We start from the raw sequence: 24,787 nt of genomic DNA, 5'->3' as shown, positions 1-24,787 counted from the left end.
CTTGCTGACATTTTCTTAAGTAATAACCTGTACATTTCAGTTGACCTATTTTTTTGCCCTATATTTTTTTCGCACCTTTTGACATTTGATTTTCTATTTCATATATAATTCTATCATTATTTAATTTTTTTCCTCTTCTTCTTCCCTGATCTTTCTTATTTACATTATGTCTCAGCAGCCACGTGAAAAGCATATCTTTTCTTTTATTAATATTATTGGAATTTTTCCCCTTTTCCTTGTACATATTTTTGAATTATTCCATGGATTTCAACCTTTTGGATTATTTTGGACCATCTTCCAATTACGTGATTTCCTTGGATTTTACTTGTGCAAATGGAAATTTAATTAACTTTCTTGGAGTTATATTTTTGGATTTTACCGTCATTGGATTATTTACCTTTCACCAGACTATCCATTCACATGTAATCACCTTTTTCTTCACCATATTCCCTCTGCTTCACTTTTTTGTTATCAAGTAAGATCTTTGACTTACTAGCAGTTTTATCAAATACTTTGGTATGCAAAATCCGATCCCACATTTTGCTAATTCCTGCCCTCTGATGAGAAGGAAAGTATTTCTTCGAAACTCCGCGGATTAAGGACTATCCACTTATCAAGTGTTTCCTTTTCAGATTAAATATGTTTTTAACTCTTTTTCAAAGTGTTTTTAACATATTTTATTAACTGTTTGCTCTTATTATAAGCTCTATCTCCTATTTGGTTTTATTGAGCTTTTACATCTGGTTGCGATTACTTTATAAATATTAATTCTTTAATATTTATAATATACTTTAGTTTTACCATATTGGATCATTTTGGTAAATTTAATGTTAATTTTTATTTTATATATATATACATATATATATACACACACACACACACACACTAGCAGATATCAACAAGGACAAATGCCTAGTCGAACTGGGTATCCTCTAGTTCTTATCAGACAAGAACTTTTGCAAGAATCAATTACATAACACAAGCAGGTGGCTAGTATACAATTTGCATCATGTCACATTTGAGAAAATCCAAGAGTGATTGTCTTAAAAAAAATTGGCTTCTATAAAAGATTTTTAAAAGAACCCTTTATACAACAGCTCCCTGAACCCATAGACACTCGGCATAAAATAACCCAAAGGGTTGGCATGCCATAAAACCCAACAAAACAAACAAACAAGAGTGATTGTCTAAGAACTTCTATGACTTTAACAGTCCCAACATTTTCCAACTTCCCTGATTGTAACTTTATGGTCTGTTATGTGTGGAAGTGTAGTTAAGAAAGCAACTGTACCATTTACAATACCAGGAAGGTGGATGTGGCTAAGTGGTTAACAAAATGGACTGGTGACTGCGATTTAGTTTGTTTCATAGAAAAAATTTCACTTAGGAATGTTGGCAATCTTCATGCAGTTCTTCCCATGAGTACCTGATGTCTTTCTAGAATGTTTTCTAACTAGAAAGATATTTGGGAAACGAATGCTAATAATAATCATCTGATTCATTCGAAATGAAGGAATGATACTCATTTGCAATATCAAGGATAAGCTGTTGCTAAGTATCTCTAAAAGAACCCAGTAAAAAGGCTGTATACTCCAGCTTCAAGTCTCGCCTAGATGCTTAGATTAACTTCTTTTGAGTGAGCTGTATTCATCAAAAGATTCTCTTAAAGGTGTATTTTGAATTTTGAGAAGTCGGCAATTACTAACGAGTTTTTTTCTTTCCAAATAATGTCAAATTTATTCTGAACATCCTGTATATAAGACAGGAATAACAACTCGTGTGTGTATATTTGTTTTTCAACTTGAATGATTTTTCAATTGACTTGTCAGTATAATGATATAAACATAATGACTATTTTTAAAGGTGCCAACTAAAGATAAGTAAATAAAGCCCTGCTGTTTGTCTGCTCCAGTAAAGTAGATCAGCTGATTTTTTTTCTTCTTTATTCTTACTTTAATAAGTCGGAGGGGCTAAGAGAAAAAGTATATCTGGTTTATTAATAGAATTTTTATTTGATTTTAAGCCAAGCAGGAAGTACTCACTCCCAACTTTGCATGTGTCTTGTTTATAGAAGCATATTTATACATAACGAAGAGTATCTTGTTTTATATCATATTTATTATTTGGTAGGATTGGTTTATTGGATTTTTGTGTGTGTGTGTGTGTGTACATTATCACATGAAAAAATGCCTTTCCTGTTTTTTTTGGGGTGGGTGGGTGTTACTTAATACATGATAGTATTATTGTACTCGCAGATCGCCCAGCATTACCCTATCATAAAATGTTTAAATAAATTTTACTTTATGTGAATTTCATATTCTTATAAAGCCAATTCTCTATTGATTATTATATTGAACCAAATATAGTAGTGATTCCAAAAGTTGAAAGAATAATATGACTTTGGTGCCATCAGCTAGAATCAAAACCAAAACATTTAGCTCTCTGGCAGTATTTGCTACCATCTGAGCTAATGACATGCATCAAAACTTGACAAATTAACAGTTAAACATGTATATTTGCACATATGTAGAGCATACACATTACATTGAACTACACCTGCCAAGTTCCAATTTATTTTTATTTTTATCCCACTAGCAGCTATTTTCTGGCTAAAACAAATCAGTTTTGTTCCACAGATCCAAATACTTCATTAAAGATTGACTGTAGTTTGGTAGAGACCACAGACAAGGTCATTTTTATATAGAGAAAGAGATTAGATTACAGCAATAATAATAAAGTATTGCATTTTCATATATTAAATAGGATTTTCTTTTTTAGTTTGTATATTTACTATTTCTTTGACTTTATTAGCATTCATTAATACAAGTAGATACATAATTTTGCTTTGCAAGTCAATTATTGTAAATATTGGTCTATTTGATAAAGATTCAATTTCTAATTGATTTTAATATTTAATCCTGTTCAATACTTTTATTTTATTAATCATTTAGAAAAGGAATGAGATTTTACTTGCATGCAATTTTTTTTTATTCTGAAGTATTAGGATTGTGCAATTAAGATTTTTTTTTTTTTTTAAAGAAAAATCTCGTCATAATCTTTTTGTCTCTGCACTAACCAAAAGCCATAATTAAAGTTATGCTTTTTTTCAATTTTTTTTTTTTTTTTTTTTTTTTAAGATCTATTCTAATTTGGATATCTACTATATTTAATAACTGATGGTTGCTCCAAAATACTCCATAGTAATAAAAAAATGTATGTACATACATATTATTCACTTTTGAATTGAAAGCCATTTTTGGTTTCAGAAGTAATGAAAGTCTTCTTCCAAACAAAGTGACAGTCATCAATCAGAAGCTTTGAATTGTAAAAACGAAGACGAAGAATAGGATTTTCCTTTGGGTAATCAATCTGTACAACTGTTGGATTGTAAAAGCCTGCAGACAGAGAGCAAATTCCTTTTCGTGTTGAACACTAACAATCAAGTGAGAGAATGCTGAGTGATTCAATAATTTTACTTTTTTATTTTTATTTATTTATTTTTTTTTTTTGGAACATAGCTATATAAAAGATTGTAATGTAGGCTATATTTAGTTTTAATTTTATGCAAAGTGGCAAAAAATAGTGGAAATCCTTTGTGAAAATCCTTTGGTTTTTGTGAAATTTTAACAATAGATACTAGACATCAGTAAATAAATATTCCTCAAATTTTAGTTTCTTTAGGGTATTTTAAAGAGTTTTTATGGGACATATGGCCACATCCCATATAAGAATTCAAATATATCAGATTTGCATTAAATTTGATCCATACTCATTAGACATTCCTTGAATTTCAATTCCTTAAGATTCCTCAAGTTTAACCCTTCTATAATCAAAATCATGTAATTTTGATCCAAATTTGAATAAGGATTTTAAACATATTTAGTAGCATTATACTTTGCTAAGGAGACATAAAACTGATGCAAAACCTGTTTCAGAAATTCATTTTACCTGTCCTGATATTGCATTCTTTAAGTATATAAATATATTACAATGGTGAAAAGTTATAGCCTACATGACTGAAGCTATGACTTAGAAAATAAGTTCATCTATCTAACTTTATGATTTTTAATAGTCTCAATCATTAAAATTAAATGTTAAACATATTAAATATGTAATCCCTTTAAAAATTTCTAAATTAATGGACCATCTTCTCTATCTCTCTAATAAAAATAGTTCAAATCTTGCTATAGTGAAAACTGAAAATATAGCTTGTGGGCTTTAAAAAAGTGTTATTACAATTGTAAATAACAATAATGTTTAACTTTGTGTATAATATTTGTCCAACACATGCCAGCATGTAAAACGGACATTAAATTCAATATTATGATTATAAGGTGAAAATTATAGACATTTAAAAATAAATTCATAAAAATAGGAACATGGTGTTCAGGGCTAGTATCAGTACATATAAATTGTCATTCTTAGGCAGTGTAAGGAATACATTCTAGTATGATATACACACAAACATGTATTTAAAAGTGCGGTTCACATGTAAATTTTTTTTCTCCACCTTTCTTTATGTGGATGTTGCAGCAAACATTGGTTGCCCAAGTCTATTGTTACTGTTTTGTAATAATAGTGAAGCTGGTTTTTATAGGTCAGTGCACTCGCCAGGAGTTGTCATACGTCTTCAGTGCCCATTTGTCATGACACAATGGTAGTGGCATGAACAATTGGTTTTTCATTTTCTTACTTTTTTTTTTTTTTTTTTTTTTTTGACTTATTTTCTCTTGCAAACCTTAATTAACAAAATCACAGATCAGTCAGGCTCTTACGATTAGGATAATTTTTGATTTTGATAAAGATTCTGCATAAACTTCTTTCTGCTATGTTGCATTTTGTTTTCTCTCCAACAAAGAGTTAAATATTATTACTTATGTAGTGATATTTCCTTTTATTTATGATAGACTATTCCAATCTTTAATTTATTATTTTTAATAACTTTAAAAAACAAGTTCTAGGTTTTCTTTATTCTATTTTTTTATTTTAATAAATATTTGATCAATAATAATTCAATTCAATGTATATTTATCAAAGTTATGCATTGGTAAGAAATATCCTCTGAAACTATGATACTTGACTTTTGCATTTTAAACTTTTATCCAAGCCATTATACATAAAAAAAAACTATAATTTTATAAAATAGTAGGTTCTCTACAGTGCAATATAGACTACAATGTATGGTGGACTGTCACCGTGGGAAGGCATGTGAAGCTTCCTCCCTGTGCACCATGATGAGTACCTAACTAGAGCAAGCAATTAATCGATTTGATTGAAAAATGGGCTATTGCACCTGTTTAAATGACAATAAAAATATGGGAGGGTGAAACATTTGTTAATCATCAGTCAATCTTGGGCATCGTCCGGTCTCCCTGCTATTATGTATATACTGTGATGTTTGCAGGAAAGAACCCCAACAAAGTGCTCAATTATAAAGAAAAATCAATATAAGAGCATAATATTTATTTTAAAATGTTACAGGTTTTTCTGATCTTTTGTAACATTTAAAAAATTACAAGTAGTTATAAATAGTGGTCTATAATGACAAGCAGTAAGAGGGAACATGTAGAAAATAAAATAGGTTTAAGGCTCCTAAAATTAATACAGGAATTGTTCTCCAGGATCTGTAGCATAATGGATAAAGTATTTGGGAAATTTAGTTGCAAAGTTACATTCTTCTGGAGAGTAAAGGCAAATTTACTTAGGACTTCTACTGGGTTATGGCTGATGGAATAAAAGCATGCTTCCCTGTGGATTAAATAAAGTGTTCATTATATCAACCAAAACGTGAAAATAACACCCAACATAACAGTAGCTCGAAGAATCCAAATAATATGAATAGAATGGAATATCTTGTGTGTATTTCTTTTAGTCTGTCCATTCTATTTTTTTCTCTGAAATTACTGGGCTGATCTGGCTGAAACTTTGTATAAACCTTTACTATGATAAAGTAAAGCAAGCTTAAGTATTAGGTATCCGTTCAATGCACAGTTAGATATAAATAGGGATTAGTAGTTAATGAACGCAAATTAAACCATATTTAACCATCAATCTGGTATAAAGCACTTAATCTAAGTCAATGGATTAAAAAGTCTAGTATCTTGTGTATCGGTTTCCATGATTGTTTTGGTGGCTTTACTTGTGATCCTCACGTGTCATCATATTTGATTGCATCTTTGTGACTGGTATTTGCATACAAATGAGATAATAACTAAGAACAAGATAGTAGAATGTCAATTTATTAACTCTATTCGATAATCACCTGTTGAGTTGTAGGTTGCTTCAAGGAGAATGGACGTTTCCCTGTCCATTCCCCTTTCTAGGTGATCATAGAAAAGCTGTCCCTGTATGGTCACTTGTAAGCTTAGTTTGTCATGCCAACTGATTGAATTTGATTTATTATTTAAAAAAAAAAAAAAAGATCTTTTCCCTGTCATATCACATGATCTGATTGACTAATCACGGCTTAATACTGCTGACCTCTTCTTTATTTGCTCTAATGGAGTGTTCTTGCTTTGAGGTTTGTTATTCTCATGTAGTTCTATTTAGTTTGTGTTTACAACATGCCAACCCAGTTTGGGTTATTTAAAGCTGAAAAAGAAAAAAAAAACTTCCTATTGTAAACTATTCATTTTATATAATTAACAAGAGTTGCTATTTTAGTCATGAATTAGAGACTTTGTGACTTTCTCAGTGTTGTCTGTGCATAATTGAACGCAAAAGACCCAATAGATTGAAATTGTATCACAGATTCCATAGTTTGTATCCATTATGCACGTCATCTTACAACTAGTATGAAAAAAGCAATTAAGAGTAAAATGTGTTGTCATATTACTGAACAAAAGTAAAACCTGTTTAGGATTAATATGTAAACCTTTAACTTTTTTCTAATGCGTTTTTTCAACTTGAGCAATTAGTATTGGTTGACCTTCTACATGATCCTGAAGCATCAAATAAATTAAGTTATTCTTGGTAGAAGTTCACTGTTCTTTTGAAAGGAGATGATCTGTTTATATCTCGTATTAGAAACCTTAACAAAAAACATTATTTTACTGGTATGCCATGGGTGATGTTTAATGAGAACTTCAGTTAAAACATTTTTACTTGAAACAATTTTCCCAATACAAAACTGACTTACATCCTTAACCTTGACACACCAATAAAATAAATAGGTTGTTTCTATATGTATTTTTTTTTTTTAAGTTTGTATCTAATAAGTACTTATTTAAAAATTTACTTTGTTTATTCCAGCACTGTCAATGGGCTTGAACAATTCTGGGTCAAGATATATATTACACACAGTTGAAAATTGTGCAAACTTTGCTTCACTAGCAAAAAATATTTCTCTTCACTGCACACTTTTCAGGTGTCCATTCTCTTTAGAGGCAGAAGGAGGTCGACAACTTATTTAACTCAATTTTATTTAACCTGGCATTTTACCTAGATTAATTATCTGGTAGGCCAGTCATTTTTTTTTTTTTTTTTTATATAGGTTATTTTCTGAATTCTCGTTCCCATTGACAAACAAGGCAAATTAGTCTTGCCAAAATCTACTAATAAAGAATGTTACTATTAAAATTACTTTTTTTTTTCCTCAAGTGTCTACCTGACTATGCCTGTAGGAGGCAGCGGGCCACACAGGTCATGGCTTCTTCTCAAAACAGAAGGCCACCTCTGGTGAATCATTTCTTTGTCTCTTATCTCTCTTGTCTATTCAGCTGTCGATTTCACTCCCCCATTCCCTATCCGCCTGGTTCTTGATTATTTGTCCACTCTGAGTCTTGAATTAACTCTCCACACTTGTCCTTTCGCCTTCAAATCATCTTCACTGTTGCTTCTCAAAACTCTCTTCCATATTTTTTTTCTTTTGTGCGTGTCCTTTTTTGCTATTCAGCTTTCAGGCTTTTCAACTTCCTACTTATTTCGATCTGATGTCTGTTTTCTTTCACTGAAACATTACTCTATATTTTCTCTGTCTGTTGGCTATCACAGGATGAAAATAATTTTACATGTGAGTAAATTATGGTCTTCATTGTCAGATTTACTGTTCAAATAGCTTTTGTTTTTTGTATTTGTCCATCTATTTATTTCCTTTTTAAAAAATCTCATTGTTCATTTTCTTAGTCTATTCTATCATTTTATAAAGCATAACTGAACTGCTTTATTTTTTATTTATTTTTTTTTTTTTGCAAAATTTTTTTAATATCAAGCATGTTTTGTTTTTGTTTAATTATAAGCATAAGTTTGCCACTAATATATATTTTGAAAGTGAAGATAGGTTTCCTAAAAATCTTAATTTTAAAGTGCTCAATGTGAAAAACTGAACTAATAGTCATAAGACTAAAAGCTTTTTGTTTGAAACTGCAGTTTTTACCCATATATATATATATATATATATATATATATATATATATATATATATATATATTATACGGGCAAAAACTGACCTAATATGTGTGTATATATGTATGTTTACATAAAACTGACAAAATTTCGACTTGATGGTCGTTTCAGAGTATCCTTTTATATAAATATATAACTATATTTTTTTTTTTTTTTTTTCTAAATAAATATGGAAAATTTTTACTTGCTTTTTCTGAAGATTCTAAGAAATAAATGTTCTTTTAACTGCTGTACTTACTTTTCATGATATTTGAGATTTAATACAAACAATTTATCACAAATAAATTTGGCATTTCTTCATAATATATATGTATATTAGTTGTGTTTACCTGCCTGGGAGTCTTTCATTTTTGTATGAATAACACAAAAAGGGTTGGTATGCTATAAAACCTAGCAATTTACATTTTACTTGGGCAAAACATAAAAACAGACAATAATATTAAAAGCTCTTGTGCAACACCAAGTAGGTAAAGCTAATATATAATAATTTGCACGAAGAAGGAAATGTTAATTTCAAACTGCTTTTGCTTTAACAGTAACACCTTAAGTTTGATTTTGTGGTCTATTAATAAATTTATTTTTTCTACTCTCTAAAGATAAAATAAACCACATTCTGATATGTTTAAGTTTTTTTTTTTTTAAGAGGGGGGGGGGGTAATTTGCGGTAAAAATAATTGAGTAATAATAAAAAAAAAAAAAATGAATCTTGCTGAAAAAATTTCTTCGTTTCACTTTGCAAATTAATCTCTGGTTAACTTGTCCTGCTTCTATTTTCATAATTCAATGAATTATTTCATGACAGCTGCCATATTCTCTTTTATGTTTGTTTTTGCTTTGTTTACTTTTTGCTTCTATTACTAATCCAATGTGTGTGTGCTAAACAATCAGATTATCTTCATTCACTTCATTTTAGCTAATCTTTTAATCTCTTCAGTCAAAGAAACGCTAAGGACAACATTAATACACTGGCTTTAACAAAGTCTTGTACAGCAAATTTTACCTATGATAAATGTTCAGTGAGGTTTGGGAGTATTTGTGTACAGATTACAAAAAATGGATTATTTTGGATTGGTCCTAAAGTCGGTGCCCCGTATTTAAGTTCAAAATTGCTAGAACTAATCCTCACGAGTAGTTTGTTTTATAATTGACATATGTTTGATAGGGAAAGTATAATAATTAAAAGTTGTGCCGTTTTACAAGAGTGTGGTAAGTTTGTCTCTGCTTTATTGTTATTTTCATGGAAAGTGTTCGACTGAGCTTCAATCTATGGTCCCCACTCCCTTGCCAAACTTTCACAAGAAACATCTAACTGGAAACACTATCAATAATTCCCCCCCACTCTTTATCTGTGCCTAAACCTAAACGTAGATTCCATGAACAAAGCTTCTTTCTTAGACTGCACGCCTGTGGAATTGTCTTCCGTTTTCCTGCTTTCCAGCTGACTACAATATGGTTGTCTTCAAGTCCAACGTAAACAAGTTCTTGATAAGCCGTTCTACTTAAGTTAACAAATTTATCGAATTTCCATTACTAATGGTTACTATATTGTCCAATTGACTACTGTACACTCTTAACCCTTATCCTCGAGTGGTTTCTGGGCCTTGATTAGTGGTTATCCCTATGTAAAAAAAAAAAAAAAAAAAAAGTCTTTACGTTCGCTAAACGTGGTTGTCTACTTTTAATTAAGATCAATATGTTTCTTCTTGTGTACTAAGCAAACAGCTTGCCACATATGTAAACTTCTGTCGAGCAGGATTGATAAAGTTTTTTTTTTTTCTTTTTTTTAAATACGGCCTAATCTGTTTTTAGATTCTTTACGTTGACATGATACCCCTCCTAGCCACCCACATTTTTATATAGAATGGTCAGAAAAAATCTATATTTCTCTTAGTTTGCCTGTCCATTCCACTTTTTCTCTGAAACTACTGGTCTGATCTGACTGAAATTTTGTATGTATTTTAATAAGATACATCTAAGTATTATGATATGCGTTTGATTCACAGATAAGGATTAATAGGATTAGTATTCAATGCAAAAATGAGCACAAATTTAAGAATATTCAACCATCAAATTGTGTATAAAGCACTTATTCTAAGTCAATGGGTTATGATTTGTCCTGTTTTTAATGGGTTAGAAAATCTAGTTTAAGATATGTTAAAATTGTAGATCCTTAAATGGATTTAGTTTGAGAGAAATGGATTTTTTTCTGCCCTTTTCAGAATGTTAACTGAAAAATTAATGAAATGTGAATGGATTTTCTTAAAATTCATCCATTTAATCTACACACATAATGAAAGTGCTCTTTCAAACTCAAACGTGACAAATCAATAGCTTATTTTTTAGATGACTGGAACCATTTAAAGATGTTATTTCTAAGTGAAATGTGACCTTCGAGAAGTGCTTCTTATAGAACTGCTTGGATGCGTTTAAAATAAGATGATTCCCTTCAAATTTATGTTTAATTATGACAAATGATGCTTCAAACTAACCATGTTAGAAAACTACTCACACTTGATAGTATGCTATATCTCTAATAAGCCACCATTCGCCTATGCATGGAGTATTGTTGCCACATTAAGGCTAATGCATCTACCACTAGTATCTCTCTCTCTCTCTCTCTCTCTCTCTTAGAGTCTCACAAAAAATAAGTCTCCAATCTAATAGGTCCCACACTATTAGCAAAGCTCCAATGCCAGAATATTGCATCTCTGTACCTATTTTACATGTATTTTAATGGAACTAGTAACACTTGTGCCTTCTTGACATAAATACCCCCATTTAAGCTGAAAAGCAGCAAAATCCCACACCTTCACTGTAAATGTCCCTAGATATCAGAAAGCCTTCTACTCTGATAGTTTCTTCCCATGAACTGTTAGAATCCCCTCCCCCATCTCCTGCTTCCTTGAGTGTACTAGCATGCAAAAATTTAAATGTAATGTGAACGGATAGCAGTCTGCTCAATTTCCTACATAGTTTCCTTGTAGACATGATCCAAAATAACTGCCCTTTATGTCCAAGTGGCAATACGCTTTGTTTGCAGGGGAGGAAAAAAAAAAACTGTAACAGACTGACCAAATGCATGGTTACATCAAAAACAACCATACTTGGCAAGAATTTTTTTTCTTTTTAATTTTCAAAACTCAACATTTTTTAGTAAATATTATTTATATAGACGCTTTATTGGAATAATAATAAAAACTACATCCTGTTTTGACTGTCTATAAATTGTCAGTACTTATATACTTCCCATGCTAGCACATAATACTTTTACATTTAAAAGTCTTTAATATTTCAAGTTTGTGGTTAACAAAATCATGGGTGTGCCGAGTTTGAGTTCGAACCCAATTGATTCTACGAAAAACACTTTCATCAAACCTGCACTTGACATTGTACCTAACCTCCTATGTGCTTTGAAAAAGAGAGGGAGATAGTGGGAAGAAAATAGAGGGGGAAGAACCAGCACATGTCTGACTAGCCATGACTTCGTAAAATATCTTAAGAAATAACTTAGAAGCAATAACCTTATTTTAACATCAATTTTAATAAAAAATATAAAGTAAGAAAAATAAACAGTTAAAAGAAATGTTTTAGTTTTACAGCTGTCTCATTTACATTTTAGAAAGTGTAAATATATGATTATAACAAAATATTGTTGTTACTGTATTATTTGAAAGCTGAATCATAACTTTGTGAAACCCACGTGATACTCCACAACATCGCCACTAACGTTTCTGTGGTCTTCTCTTCTGGCTGTGTCATCATCTCTCATATTGAGGGCTTTCAACAGGCTGCACATGGGTTCACAAGTATATAATAAAAAAGAATATAAAATTACTCCAAAGGAAACGTGGAAAAACGTTCTGTGAATATCAGTTGGGTGCATGTGTGACACTATCATAGGAAACTATCATCTAAATGCTAACATCCATATCTTCGTTTTCTTGTCAAAACTGAGCTTGTAAGTTAACGTCAACTCCTTAATCTCCCAAAGCTCTCTCGACCTGCTCCAAGTCATGATTTGCCTTTGATGGTCTCAAACTCGCAACTCCAATTTATTGTCCCCTCCTGCCAAACTTTCACAAAAAGCACTCCACTAGCTACAGCCACTATAAATGATTTTTCCCCATTCTGCCAGTTCCTAAATCTAAATGCAGATACTATGAACAAAGCTTTTTTCCCAGAACTGCCCGCCTGTGGAACACTGTTTCACTATCCTGCTTCCTGGTTGAATACAACATGGTACGCTTCAAATCCAATGTAAACAAGTTCTTGAGCGTCTCCATAAATCAAATTCTACCCAATTTACACCATTAATGATTTCTACACTTAACATTAACCCTTATCCTCAAGTGGCCTTTGAGTCTTGATAAATGATGACTTCCAACTAAAATAAAAACTCCTCAACTTGACTGTCATCTACCATCGTAAGCCCAAGACTCTCCATCCACAAATTGCTACCAACCACTGTAAAACTTATTACCACTCTTAAAAATGACCGTAAATTAACTAACCCTATAGAATTTTTAGAAAGGGTAAATATATAGTTAGAACAAAATCTTCTATAACTATATTATTTAAAAGGTGAACCATGACTTTCTCATCTCCATTAACTCTTAACACCATTGGAATGGTATAATGGATACAGACTTTGACTATGGAATCAGCAAACCTGAATTCACATTCAGTTGACTCATTTATATTCATTTATCAAGTCACAGAAATTATTGTAACATTTTCAACAAAAAAAAAATAGTTTTTATACATGTGTGGTGTGTTTATATTCTTTTTATTGCTAAGTTTGGCATTATTGTTTCTCTACTCTGCATTTGATGAGTTGTTCTTGATGTCTTGTCTGTTTAACTAAGACGAATAAAACTTTTCATAAATAAAGACATACAAGGGAGACGTTCATTGAGTTTTAAGGTTTTATTCGGAAAGAATTTACTCAGCCACATCTGGGCAGGAGCTGCTAAAAGCAGCTTATCCTGTCTTGACAGAGTTAAGAATAGACTTCGTAGCTTAGTGGGGGATGCCCTTTTCTCTTCTCTGCAACCCCTTTCCCACAGAAGAGACGTAGTGAGCCTGTCCCTGCTTTATCGTTATTTTCATGGCAGGTGCTCATCTGAACTTCAATCTATGGTCCCCCTTGGCCAGACTTTCACGAAAAACACTCGTCTAGCCACACTCTTTATCTGTGCCTACACCTAAACGTAGATTCCATGAACAGGGCTTCTTTCTTAGAACTGCATGCCTATGGAACTCTATTCCGTTTTCCTGCTTTCCAGCTGACTACAATCTGATTGTCTTCAAGTCTAACGTGAACAAGTTCTTATTGAACCATCCCCCTAAGTAATCCAAGTTATAAAATTCCCGCTAATGTTTACTACACTAAAATCACAATGACTAATGTATATCCATTAACCCTTATTTTCGAGTGGCCTCTGGGCCTTGATAAGTGGTAACCCCCATGTTAAAAAAACAAAACAAAAGAGACTAATGTTATTGTAGCTAGATATGTACTTAAACTTAATTTTCCAACGAAATGAGTGACGCGCACAAACATCAACATAACATTCCCTTTAGATTACAAGTTTCCTACATTATTGGCAGTGTCTCATTTGCACAGCTTCCCGGTGAGATTGATTGGAAAACCTTACTTTTCTTTCTGCTCAAAAATGTGACTTCATTCTTTATCTATCCAGTGATGCCTGGGAATAAAACTAAGTGACTGATTTGTTTACAAAGAAGCCAAAATCCAACAAGATAACTATTAAATCATTTTTTCTTCAGTTCCTTCATCAGAGATTGAACTTACTATCTCCAAAGTAGAATTTACTCTATAATAATACATAATCAAGTCTTTATCTACTTGACCATGTATCCAGTAGTAGGTTTTCATTTATAGCAAAGGAGACCTGAAGAAGGCCAGTAAGCTCAATGAGTGAAGTGTTGTGAAAATTGCAACAACTAAGATTAGTGGTCTTGGCTATCACCTTAAGATATCCAATAGTGAGGCTACATTTGGGGGCTTTAGAGAATATGGAGTTGCTTCTTGGTTACCATTGCTCTCTGGTACACTTTATCCTGGAGTAGTAATACCTATTAAAGCATCTGATGCTACTAGATCAGGCCAGTCTAAAGATACTGGCTTCCTGACCAAAAATACACCAAACCTTGATGTGATTTTTTTTCTTTTCCATTTGCAAAACTCTATCATGTTCTGTAAAATCAAAAGCAAAAACAATTTTCTTCTACAAAACAATCAAACCAAATATTATAAATAAATATTTGGAGATATGAAGACTTTGTAACATAAAATCCTTACGACACTATTCAAGTCTTCATGAAATTTTTCTCATGAGGTCAATTTAGGTCATTTTTCAAAGTAAGGTTATATGGCTTGTCATGCCATTTTTCTGGGTCCAAATTTAATGGGAATTCAAAAAAAAAACTGTCAAAAATAGAAAATCTGACCTAGTTTTAGAGATATTCTAGTATTTTCAAAGTGTCAGATTCCTAAATTGAAAATTAGTATTTTGACGGGTTTCCTGAACATAAAACCATGCTGTTTTTTTACTAGGAACCTAAAATTGAAAATAAGATACTTTTTTAAAGAAGCTGCAATCAAGCAATTTCATCCCTAAGACAATGTTGCATGATATGCTTCGATTTTGAAGCTAGTGCAGCATCACTTTAATTTTCACAAAATTCCTGGATATGATGAACAGGCTTCTGATTGTAGTTGTCCTCGCCAACCCATTTCACAATCAATTTATCTCTCTGCTTAGAGATGCAGTGTTGTAAGTGCCACTTAATTGATCCTATCGAATTGCATAGAATATTTGAATGTGAACTACCATCAAAATGGCTTTTTGATAATGTTGTACCATAACTCTTGTGTTCAATGTAGTAAAACAATCCAACGTCATTATCGTAACAAATGTAGAATACGTCAAAGTAGTATATACTGTGAGAATTTCCCAGAGCTTCGATTCTGTGATTGTGTACTTTGGTACATTGTTTTGGGCATGATTCATGGGTTTTCCAGCATTTTCCTCGCATACATACAATGAAACGATCATTTTTCAGAAAATTTGACCTGGACAATAAATTAATGTGTAGTCTGAATATCAATACTAATAGAAAAAAATTGGCTCATACATTTGAAATGACTTTTTCTTAAAATTTTTTGTCACAAATTTAGGCCCATTTTTCGCTACTTTTTCACACAAGTGGTGGTCTAGCTCGAAAAATGTAACTTAGGTATATATGGCATAATCATATTGACACATCGGTTCTCACCAGATCACTGAAGTTAAGCAAAATTGAGCCTGGCCTGTAGCAGATGGGTGACCATTTGGGAAAGCGAGCTGCTGTATATACCGCGAGGTAAAATACCAGGTTGAGAAACTGCCGTGGTCTATCCGTCTCTCGAGGGTAGATGAGACTCTCTTAAGCCATGGTAGGCATCCTGTCTAGTGATGGTGTCAGGAAAAAAAAATACTCTACATAGCCCTGGCAAAGCATCAAGTATTCAGCTACCAACAAGATTTGAATTACACTACAAACTCATGTAGTGAGCTCAATTTCAGCTATGGCCATGCTGGATGGGGAAACCCTATGATTTTGAAAGCTAAACTTATTGGCTACAGACCTAACCACATGTCTACGTCTGTGCTTGTGAAGGGTGGATGGAAATATTTTGGCTTCATGTGAGAAAAAAACTTTTTCGTGGAGACTTGAATAGTGTCTTACTTAATTCAGCATTAAATAACCCCAAAAATGATAAGATGTAATATAAAAATAACCAACCAACAACCAAGATTAGAAAAGCAGTCCATTACATGTGAATGATGTAATATCATCCGATATTAACAGATGTTTATTGAACTTAGCTTAGTTTTTAGAAAAAAAAAAACCTTTATGTTCTGTTTCTTTTACAATTTCATAACAATAGTACTTTTAAGTTACCTTCAAGCCAAATCTGTTATAATCTCTACCTATTTGTATTTCCGTCTTTTGATCTTTAATTTAACAGATAAGCCAAGAGATTAACCGAAAATAATAATCTTATAAGGATAAGCAGCCTGTTGTTGTCTTGTGACCTACTAGAAATATTGTACAAAGATTTTGTTTTGTTTTCTTTCATTAAATTGGAATCTGTTTCAATTTCATTTTTTCTGAATTTAGTTGACTTTCCTTTTTTTTTTTTTTTTTTCTTAGTGGATAACTTCAAATATTCAGGTTTAAAAAAAATTGTTCTCATGGTTAACAAATATTCAGTAATAAAAGTGAATATTTAAAATTTTTACATTTAAACTAGGTTTTACAATTTTAATTGAATGTTTAATAATGTAGACTGAGAAGATTAAAGATTCAAATGATTATTTTTTTCATTTTACTTCAAAGTTCTACTAACACTTTATCTCTATATAAGATATTTGATTACTCCATTGAAGTTCTCATTTACCTCTCAAACACTGAGTTAGTAAAAAAGTTAGTAACATAATTTTCTCCTCCTCAATTGAATCATTTAAATGTTATAGTATATATTTCTTCTGGTCCCTTCGTCTTACTGGATTCCAGGACAAGAATTCATCTTGTCTGGTGTAGTATTCAGCTTCATGCTGTTACTTAAGGTAACGTCAGTTGAAGAACATGCATCATTTATCGTAAAAGCTAGTGTGGGTTAGCCATACTGAGATCTTATTTGTGCTACAAATACCATATGATTTTGTATATTTAGTCAGGGTTTACTTCTAGGGAAAAGTATCCTCATGCCAGGTTGTTCTGACAAACCCCTGTACAGAGAGACTTTAGACACTCGAGGATAGTGTCTGGTAAGCATTCAAGTTCTTCCCTGTGGGAGCACATGTGCCAAGGAAAGGGTTATTTTTAATAGCAGCAACCTCTTTTCAGACGTTTAACAAAACGAATGCTTAGCATGTTTTGCTTTAGCTCGAAACAAACTGATAATTCTAAATCCTCCCCTTCGTCTCAACAAATAATTAAAGAACAATAACTTTTTGAACCAATCAAGTTTAGTTATTCGCCTTGGTTCTTTCCTGATTGTCTCTGCATATTGTGAGCCACTTTTCAAGATGACGATTTAAATATAGACATGCTGACAAAATATTAAATCCATGTGAATTATTCAAATCAATTGTGAAAATGAGTAAATTGTTTCTTATCTGTTAAATTTAATGGAAATCGCTTCAGACTAGGTATAAAGTCACTTAATGTAAAGAGCTAGAAAATACTATTTTCTGGTCTAAAAACTTAAACTACCCAATGATAAATGCTAGATGCATATATTCTGACCCAGAAAACAGCAATTCTTCCCACTTTGTCAGAAACATTGCTCATTGAATGTAAAAACTAAAGGACAAAATAAGGTAAGTGAGTTACAAGGCTGTTGTCCCCTCTCGCCAATCTTTCACGAAAAACACCCGTCTAGCTGAATCCACTGTGAAAAATTTCCCCCACTCTGTATCTGTGCCTAAATCAAAACGCGGATTCCATGAACAAAGCTTCTTTCTTAGAACTGCACGCCTGTGGAACTCTGTTCCGTCTGCCTGCTTCCCACCTGACTACAACTTGGATGTGTTCAAGTCCAATGTTAACAAATTCCTAATGAACCGCCCCCTTAAGTAAACACTTCATCAAATCTCCACACTAACGTAATGTACTTGCAATAACCCTTATCCCTGAGTGGCTTCCGGGACTTGTAAGTGGTGATCACTGTGTAAAAAAAAAAAAAAAAAAAAACCCTAACCCACTTTCTACTTTCCTTAGATGTTCAAAATCAATTTATTTTGTCTGTAGTTCTTATTCCAGTTTATTCAACACTAGCAGGTTGCCCAGCATTACCCAGTTCTAAAATACACTTAAATAATTTTAAATTTTAATTTATGCAGATTTTGTATTATTATTATTATTATAGTTAATTCTCTATTGACTATTATAGTGTATCCAATATACAGTAGCGATTTCAAGTTTAAAAAAAATGGCTTGGATGCTAGAATCTAAAGCAAAACATTTAGTGCTTTACATTTTACCATCTGAGCTAACAAGATAAGGTCACTTATATATAGAGAGAGAAGATATTCACAGATATTCTACCATAATTTGATGATTGCTAAAACAGTAGTTAAAGATATTTCATACCCCATCAACTATTATCATAATACAAAAATAAAACAAAACAAAAAAACAAAACAAAAATTAAATTTTTAAACATGCACACACACACACACACACAAGTTTATTTTCCTAATTCTGAGTTTGAGTGATTATATTACACTACATGGTGGTCTTTCTACAAAATTATATTCTGAGAATCATACACCAAAATGATTTGATGCTTATGTTATCAGTTATAGATATATTCACATATTTGTAACTTTCTGAAACGTGTATATCAAATGTAATACATCAGATATACAATGAAATTCTTTTGACAATAAAATTTGAAAGGTTGCACAATATGTAAGTATGTAAAATATCTATAAATTAAAATTGGCTTGAACTTGATTAATTTAAAGTAATCTTAATTGTTTTTTGTTTTGTTTTTTTCTTTTCAGAATTCCATTGAAAGATGAGTGCCTTAATAAACAAATTTTGGGGTTTCTATAAAGAAATCAACCCTGCCACTTTGACTGGATCGATCGATGTTGTCATCATCCAGCAAGAAAATGGCACATATCACTGCTCTCCATTCCATGTACGCTTTGGCAAACTTGGTGTCCTTCGAGCCAGAGAAAAAGTCGTAAGTTTTTTCTTTCTTATTCTTTCTAATTTTTTAGAATCCTTAAATGCCCCACCCTACCTCCAAGCTTTTGAATAATATACATTGAAGTTATGTGTTCTCTAAATATGATAAAGTTATGAAAAAAATTTAAACAGTGCTCTGGAAACCTGTTTTATTATTTTTGGGCCTCCTTGGTTAAAATACTGCTTGAAAATATAAAATAATTTTAACAATAATATTTTAATTAAAAAAGAAAAACATAAACGTAAAAAATAATAAGCTTGCTCTAAGTAAATTTGACTCAAACTTCAATTCTGTCAAACAATTTTTAAAAATAACTATGCTTTTAAAATTTATAACTTATGTTTCTGCAAAAACCTGTGGTGTAACAAATAAAGTACTTGGTAAAATTTAATTACAAGTGACACTCTTCTGTAGGTTGAAGGTTCAATCCTCAGTGCGGGCAATACTCAAAATACAATTGCAAACTATTTAGGATTTCTATTCTGTCATGATTGACAGAACGAGAGCATGTTACCTTCATGGATTAAATAATTTTCCATTCAAAATTTTGTGCAGATTCCTTAGTTTGAAAATATACCCCTGAAGAAGGTCAGAGGTTACATTGACCAAAATGTGAAAATAACTCGATGAGAACAGTAGTCTGAATAATTCAAATAATACAAATTTATAACTCCTATTCTGTATAAAATATATAATTTATTAGATAAATGCTGTAATTTGACTAAAATTTAATATTTGATACGTGATGTTTAAAAAAAAAAAAAAAAAAAAAAAAGAGAGAAATAGTTAGATTACCCCATTTGTTTTTTTGTTTTTTTTAAATAAAAAAATAATTCCCTAGTATAGCTCTTGTATCATAGCTGAATGACTGTGGAAGAAGTGTTATTAGCTCCTAGTGGTAGGGTTGGATCAAATACTGACTTTTAACAATTGAAATACAAATACAAATACTTTTATTCCTAAGTCTAAAAATACAAATACAAATACTTTTATTCCTCAATCTCAAAATACAAATAAAAATACAATAACTGATTTAAACAAAAACAAATATAAGTACTTTTTTTTCAAAGTAATAAAGAAATCTGAAAAATATGCAAAAAAAAAAAAAAAAAGAAAAATATTTCCTTCCAAATTTGACATCTACATTACATTCTATATCATGTCCTCATTGCATTTTATTATCATTAGAGCTCTGAAAGTTTCCTTCTCTCTCTCTCTCAAATATAAATACAAATACAAAATACTATTTTCCTGGATGCCATAATACAAATAAAAATTACTTTTTCTTGTGATGTTAAAATACAAATACAATTACATTAAAATTGTATTTAAATAGAATTGAAATACAAATACAATTGTATTTGATCCAACCCTACCTAGTGGTAACTAACACTACTCATTCTCTCTGTTTTTAAACAGTAAATAGATTGTTTGATTCAGATATACAGAAAAGTAAAAAACAAAAATATACAAATTACTACTGTAAAGTTTGTATATTTTATATACATTTAATTCCCATGTATTTGAAATATATTATTCTCTGCACACATGGCTACCATATTCACATCTAACAAAGCCAACGAGATGTAAAAGGGAGATTAAATGTAAATACATGAACGTGCACAAAGAAAATGGCTTTGAAAACTGAATTCTAAACAAGAAATCAAAGACAATAAAAAATGCATGAATTGCTAAAGAAACAGAAATTGTATTTCATGTTTACAAATCAGTTTTCTGAGTTGTTTGCTTTGGGTTTTTTTGTTGTTTTTTTTTTTGTCTTTTAGAGAAATAATAAAATTACTAAAACCAAAGAACTCATTTTAAAACTGAATTTTTTTTAATTTTTAAATGGAAATTGATCCAGACAAGATATGACGCCACTTGATGTATGGAGATAAAAAAAGAAATATTACTTCATAGTTAAAACTGCAAGGAAGGTGGGCTCTCTCTACCGTGCTAGAAAGTTACTTATGCCTGAAAGTATCCTGTACCTTTATAAGGCCACAAATCGCTAATGTATGGAGTATTATCACATTTGGGCTGGTGCATCTGCTACCAGTCTCTCACTCTTGGACAGGGTTCAAAAAAGAGTCGCGAACCTAATAGATCCCGAACTGTCAGCTAGGCTTCAGCCTCTCTCCCATTGATGAAATGTTGCATCCCTCTGCCTGTTTTACAAGTATTTTAATGATAGATGCCTCGGCGTAAATACTCCCCCCCCCCACCTGATAAACTTGACAAGCAACAAAGTCTCACCCCTACACAGTAGAAATCCCCAGATGTCAGAAAACCTTCTACTCTGATAGTTTCTTTCCCAGAACTGCTAGACTTTGGAATTCCTTTCCAGCTTCCTGCTTCCTCGACTGTACTGACATGCAGAAGTTCAAGTGTAATGTAAACAGACATCTTGCTGCGAAACTCCCTACATAGTATTCCTGCAATTATGTCCTAAATAGTAGCCACCTACATCAGTGGCATTGTACCTTGTTTGGAGTGAAAATGCAATAAAAATTTAAAAAATAGTCAATGATAAATGTTAGATGAATAGATTCCGATCCAGGAAACAATTCTTCCCCCTTTGTCATAAACATTGTTCATTGGATGCAAAGACAAAATAAGAGAAGTGAAATTCACCTATGGTCCACTTCTATTTTTCTTCATGTATTATTTCCTTCATTTCCCTTTTATTTCTAGTCAGCATTACTAATATATTCTAACAAACTATAAATATTGTTATTAATGAATGTTCCTTGACAAATGTCTGTCATTTTTATTAACCTATAAACTTTTAGCTTGCACACTCCTCCAGTGAAGCCAGCTTTAAAATTCACACTGAACACAATTTTTCAGGTTGCTTTCTAAATTTAAACAATTTAGAATCTGATTTTGTAAATATGGAATCTTCATTTGTTTGTTTTTGTTTTTTTTTTTTTTCTTTTTCTCTCTGGTTTCATTGGTGTTTTATTAGTTTTTCTATCTAAAGTAATTTTTTTTTTTTTTTTTCAATTTTCAAAGGTGGACATCACAATCAATGGCAAAGCTGTGGATCTTCACATGAAACTGGGAGAAGCTGGTGAAGCTTTCTTTGTCCAGGAAGTTGAAGAACCAGCCGAAGAAGTAAATAAAAAAAAAAAAAAAAAAAAAAACATTTTAATTTATTTTGTCTAGTTGTTAACTACCAATATAATTAATTGTTTATTGCTATTAAATGTTTGACTGTAGACAAAAATTAAAAATGATTGAAAATTAAAACCCGCAGAGTTTTACCATCTGTTGACCATGGGAGGAAAGGAAATCTTTCAAACGTGTATGCAGTGGGATCATGTATCAAAGTGAACTCTGGCCAGTGAAGGCTGAAGATGTGTTGCATGGAAAGAAATAATGGATGTGCAATACAACTTAGACAGGCTTAGATCTGATGACCTTGCACGAAAATGAAATCTATACAGTATATGGAAATGTGTGCAGAACAGGAAACTTCAATAGTACTGCTCTATTGAAAAAAATGGCTGAGAGTTCTTGGATTAGTAGATATAAAATAGTCCAAGGAGCAAGGTCAGTTGGTAGAGTAAGACCAAGTGAAACATGGAAGGAAATGATAAAGAAGGATGAGAGAGAAAGCAGGATCAATAAAGACTTAGCAGAAATAGATTACACCCGTCTAGCTGAATCCACTGCGAAAAATTTCCCCCACTCTTTATCTGTGCCTAAATCAAAACATGGATTCCATGAACAAAGCTTCTTTCTTAGAACTGCACGCCTGTGGAACTCTGTTCCGTCTGCCTGCTTCCCACCTGACTACAACTTGGATGTCTTCAAGTCCAACGTTAACAAATTCCTAATGAACTGCCCCCTTAAGTAAACACTTCATCAAATCTCCACACTAACGTACTGTACTTGCAATAACTCTTATCCCTGAGTGGCTTCCGGGCCTTGATAAGGGGTGACCACAATGTAAAAAAAAAAAAAAAAAAAAAAAAGATTAGTTTGGAAGTCAATTTCTGAAAGCTGTCCAATATATGTCAGTATGTAAAACAGATGCAAACACCATATGATGGTGAATATGACTAGAAGATGAGATATTTTATCTTACCTCTCAACAAGGATAAAGCCATACACAAGGTCAGTTTTTAATATAGCGAAAAAACCCAGCTCTCTCTCCCTCACTCATTCACAAACGAAACAGAAAAAAATGCACATTATGCTGCATCATGTGGAAAGTTGTGATTAGATCATATTGAAACAATCATGTCTGATTACCAAAGTTAAGTGACAGTAAGCTTGTTCAGTATTTGGATGGGTGACCATTTGTTAATACCAGATGCAATAAGCAAATACTCACCTAAGTGTATAAACTGCTGGGAATATAATTGGCAACAGATTGATATCCTGTCTTTAGAGATTACTAGCAGGCCGCTCGCTTGGCGTTACCCGGTCGTAAAATACGCATAAATATTATATTTTAATTAATGCAGACTTCTTATTTATTGTAAACAGAAATACTGTAGGTATTAAATGTAACGTTAAATTTAAAAAAAAAAAAAACAATGAAGTAAAAAGAGAAAGAAATGGAGACATGTGCATGCAAGTATTATGCTTTTTCTAAATGGTTCGCTTCTTGTAAGTAAAAAAAAAAAAATACTCGAGCTAACTTTGAAACCAAAACCTAAAGACAGTGTGTAGAGTATGATAACCATTAAGCCAGCTTGACACGATCTTTAAAAGGTGTTTATATCCTGCTTATTCTGAACATAAGTAATCTCTCATGGGAATGATTCACGCATGCGCATTCGTGAAACAGATGACAAATAGAAAAATCTGATCAACCTCACATACCAATTTTTCCATTTTGACCTCTTAGCAGCCTTTTTTTCCAAATGAAAACAGATTAAAATGTTTTCCACATGTCTGAATATCCTATATACCAAATTGTCTGTAGATCAAAAATTTGTTGAGTATATAGGTTGAGAAGTATGCTTACACACACACACACATTCTCGGTTTTATAGATATATAGATTGTTACATATAAGAAGTTAAAACAAAAATGTACGGTTTAATCAAGACATTAAAAAATGAAAATATCGAAAAAGGTTATATTGCACGTATCCGTTATGGAACAAAGTTCTCTGAAAAAAAAATTCACTTAATTTCATCAAGTGAATTTTTTACAGCAAAAAAAAAGAACAATTTATGATACTGAGCAAAAGGTTCGATTTTTAGGAAGAAAAACTAGTATAAAGATGGGGAGGGAGTGTCGGCGCTCTACATTGAGTTATCTCCCCGTGGCGTATTCAACTAATTCCATAATGGCTGACTTCAACACACTTCAACACACTCTCATAAAAACGTGTTTTTCCGCTGTAAAAAAAAAAAAACTACTCAAATTAAATGAAATTTTTTTTTTTCAGAAATCTTCAGTCCAAAACAGATACATACGATATAACCTTTTTTTGATATTTTCATTTTTTAATGTTCGATTAAATTGTACAAGTACCAACAAAAATTATTTTTAATCTGTAATTTTCCACCCGACTATATTAAAGTTCTGAAATTTTGAGATGAGGGCTGATTGTTTCTATTACTTGTATGTTGCACAAATAACATTCAA

The 24,787-nt window shown here is 31.7% G+C and overlaps 1 protein-coding gene across 7 annotated transcripts in view; it reads left to right on the top strand.

Moving 5' to 3' along the window:
• Positions 1 to 24,787, top strand: part of LOC145279678 (phosphatidate phosphatase LPIN2-like) — a 98,492-nt gene that overhangs the window by 23,424 nt on the left and 50,281 nt on the right. For all 7 annotated transcript variants that reach the window (XM_080130948.1, XM_080130950.1, XM_080130944.1 and 4 more), the window contains exons 2-3: positions 18,987 to 19,171; positions 22,193 to 22,294. In XM_080130948.1, the coding sequence (XP_079987074.1) occupies positions 19,001 to 19,171; positions 22,193 to 22,294 (273 nt within the window). In that variant the 5' untranslated portion in view covers positions 18,987 to 19,000. The remainder of the gene's footprint in view (positions 1 to 18,986; positions 19,172 to 22,192; positions 22,295 to 24,787) is intronic.

Source organism: Euprymna scolopes, chromosome 7 (assembly GCF_053919585.1).
Source record: "Euprymna scolopes isolate OS-2025 chromosome 7, ASM5391958v1, whole genome shotgun sequence".
Taxonomy (NCBI): domain Eukaryota; kingdom Metazoa; phylum Mollusca; class Cephalopoda; order Sepiida; family Sepiolidae; genus Euprymna; species Euprymna scolopes.
The sequence above is the reverse complement of the archived record's forward strand: the minus strand, read 5'-3'. Positions and strand labels throughout refer to the sequence as shown.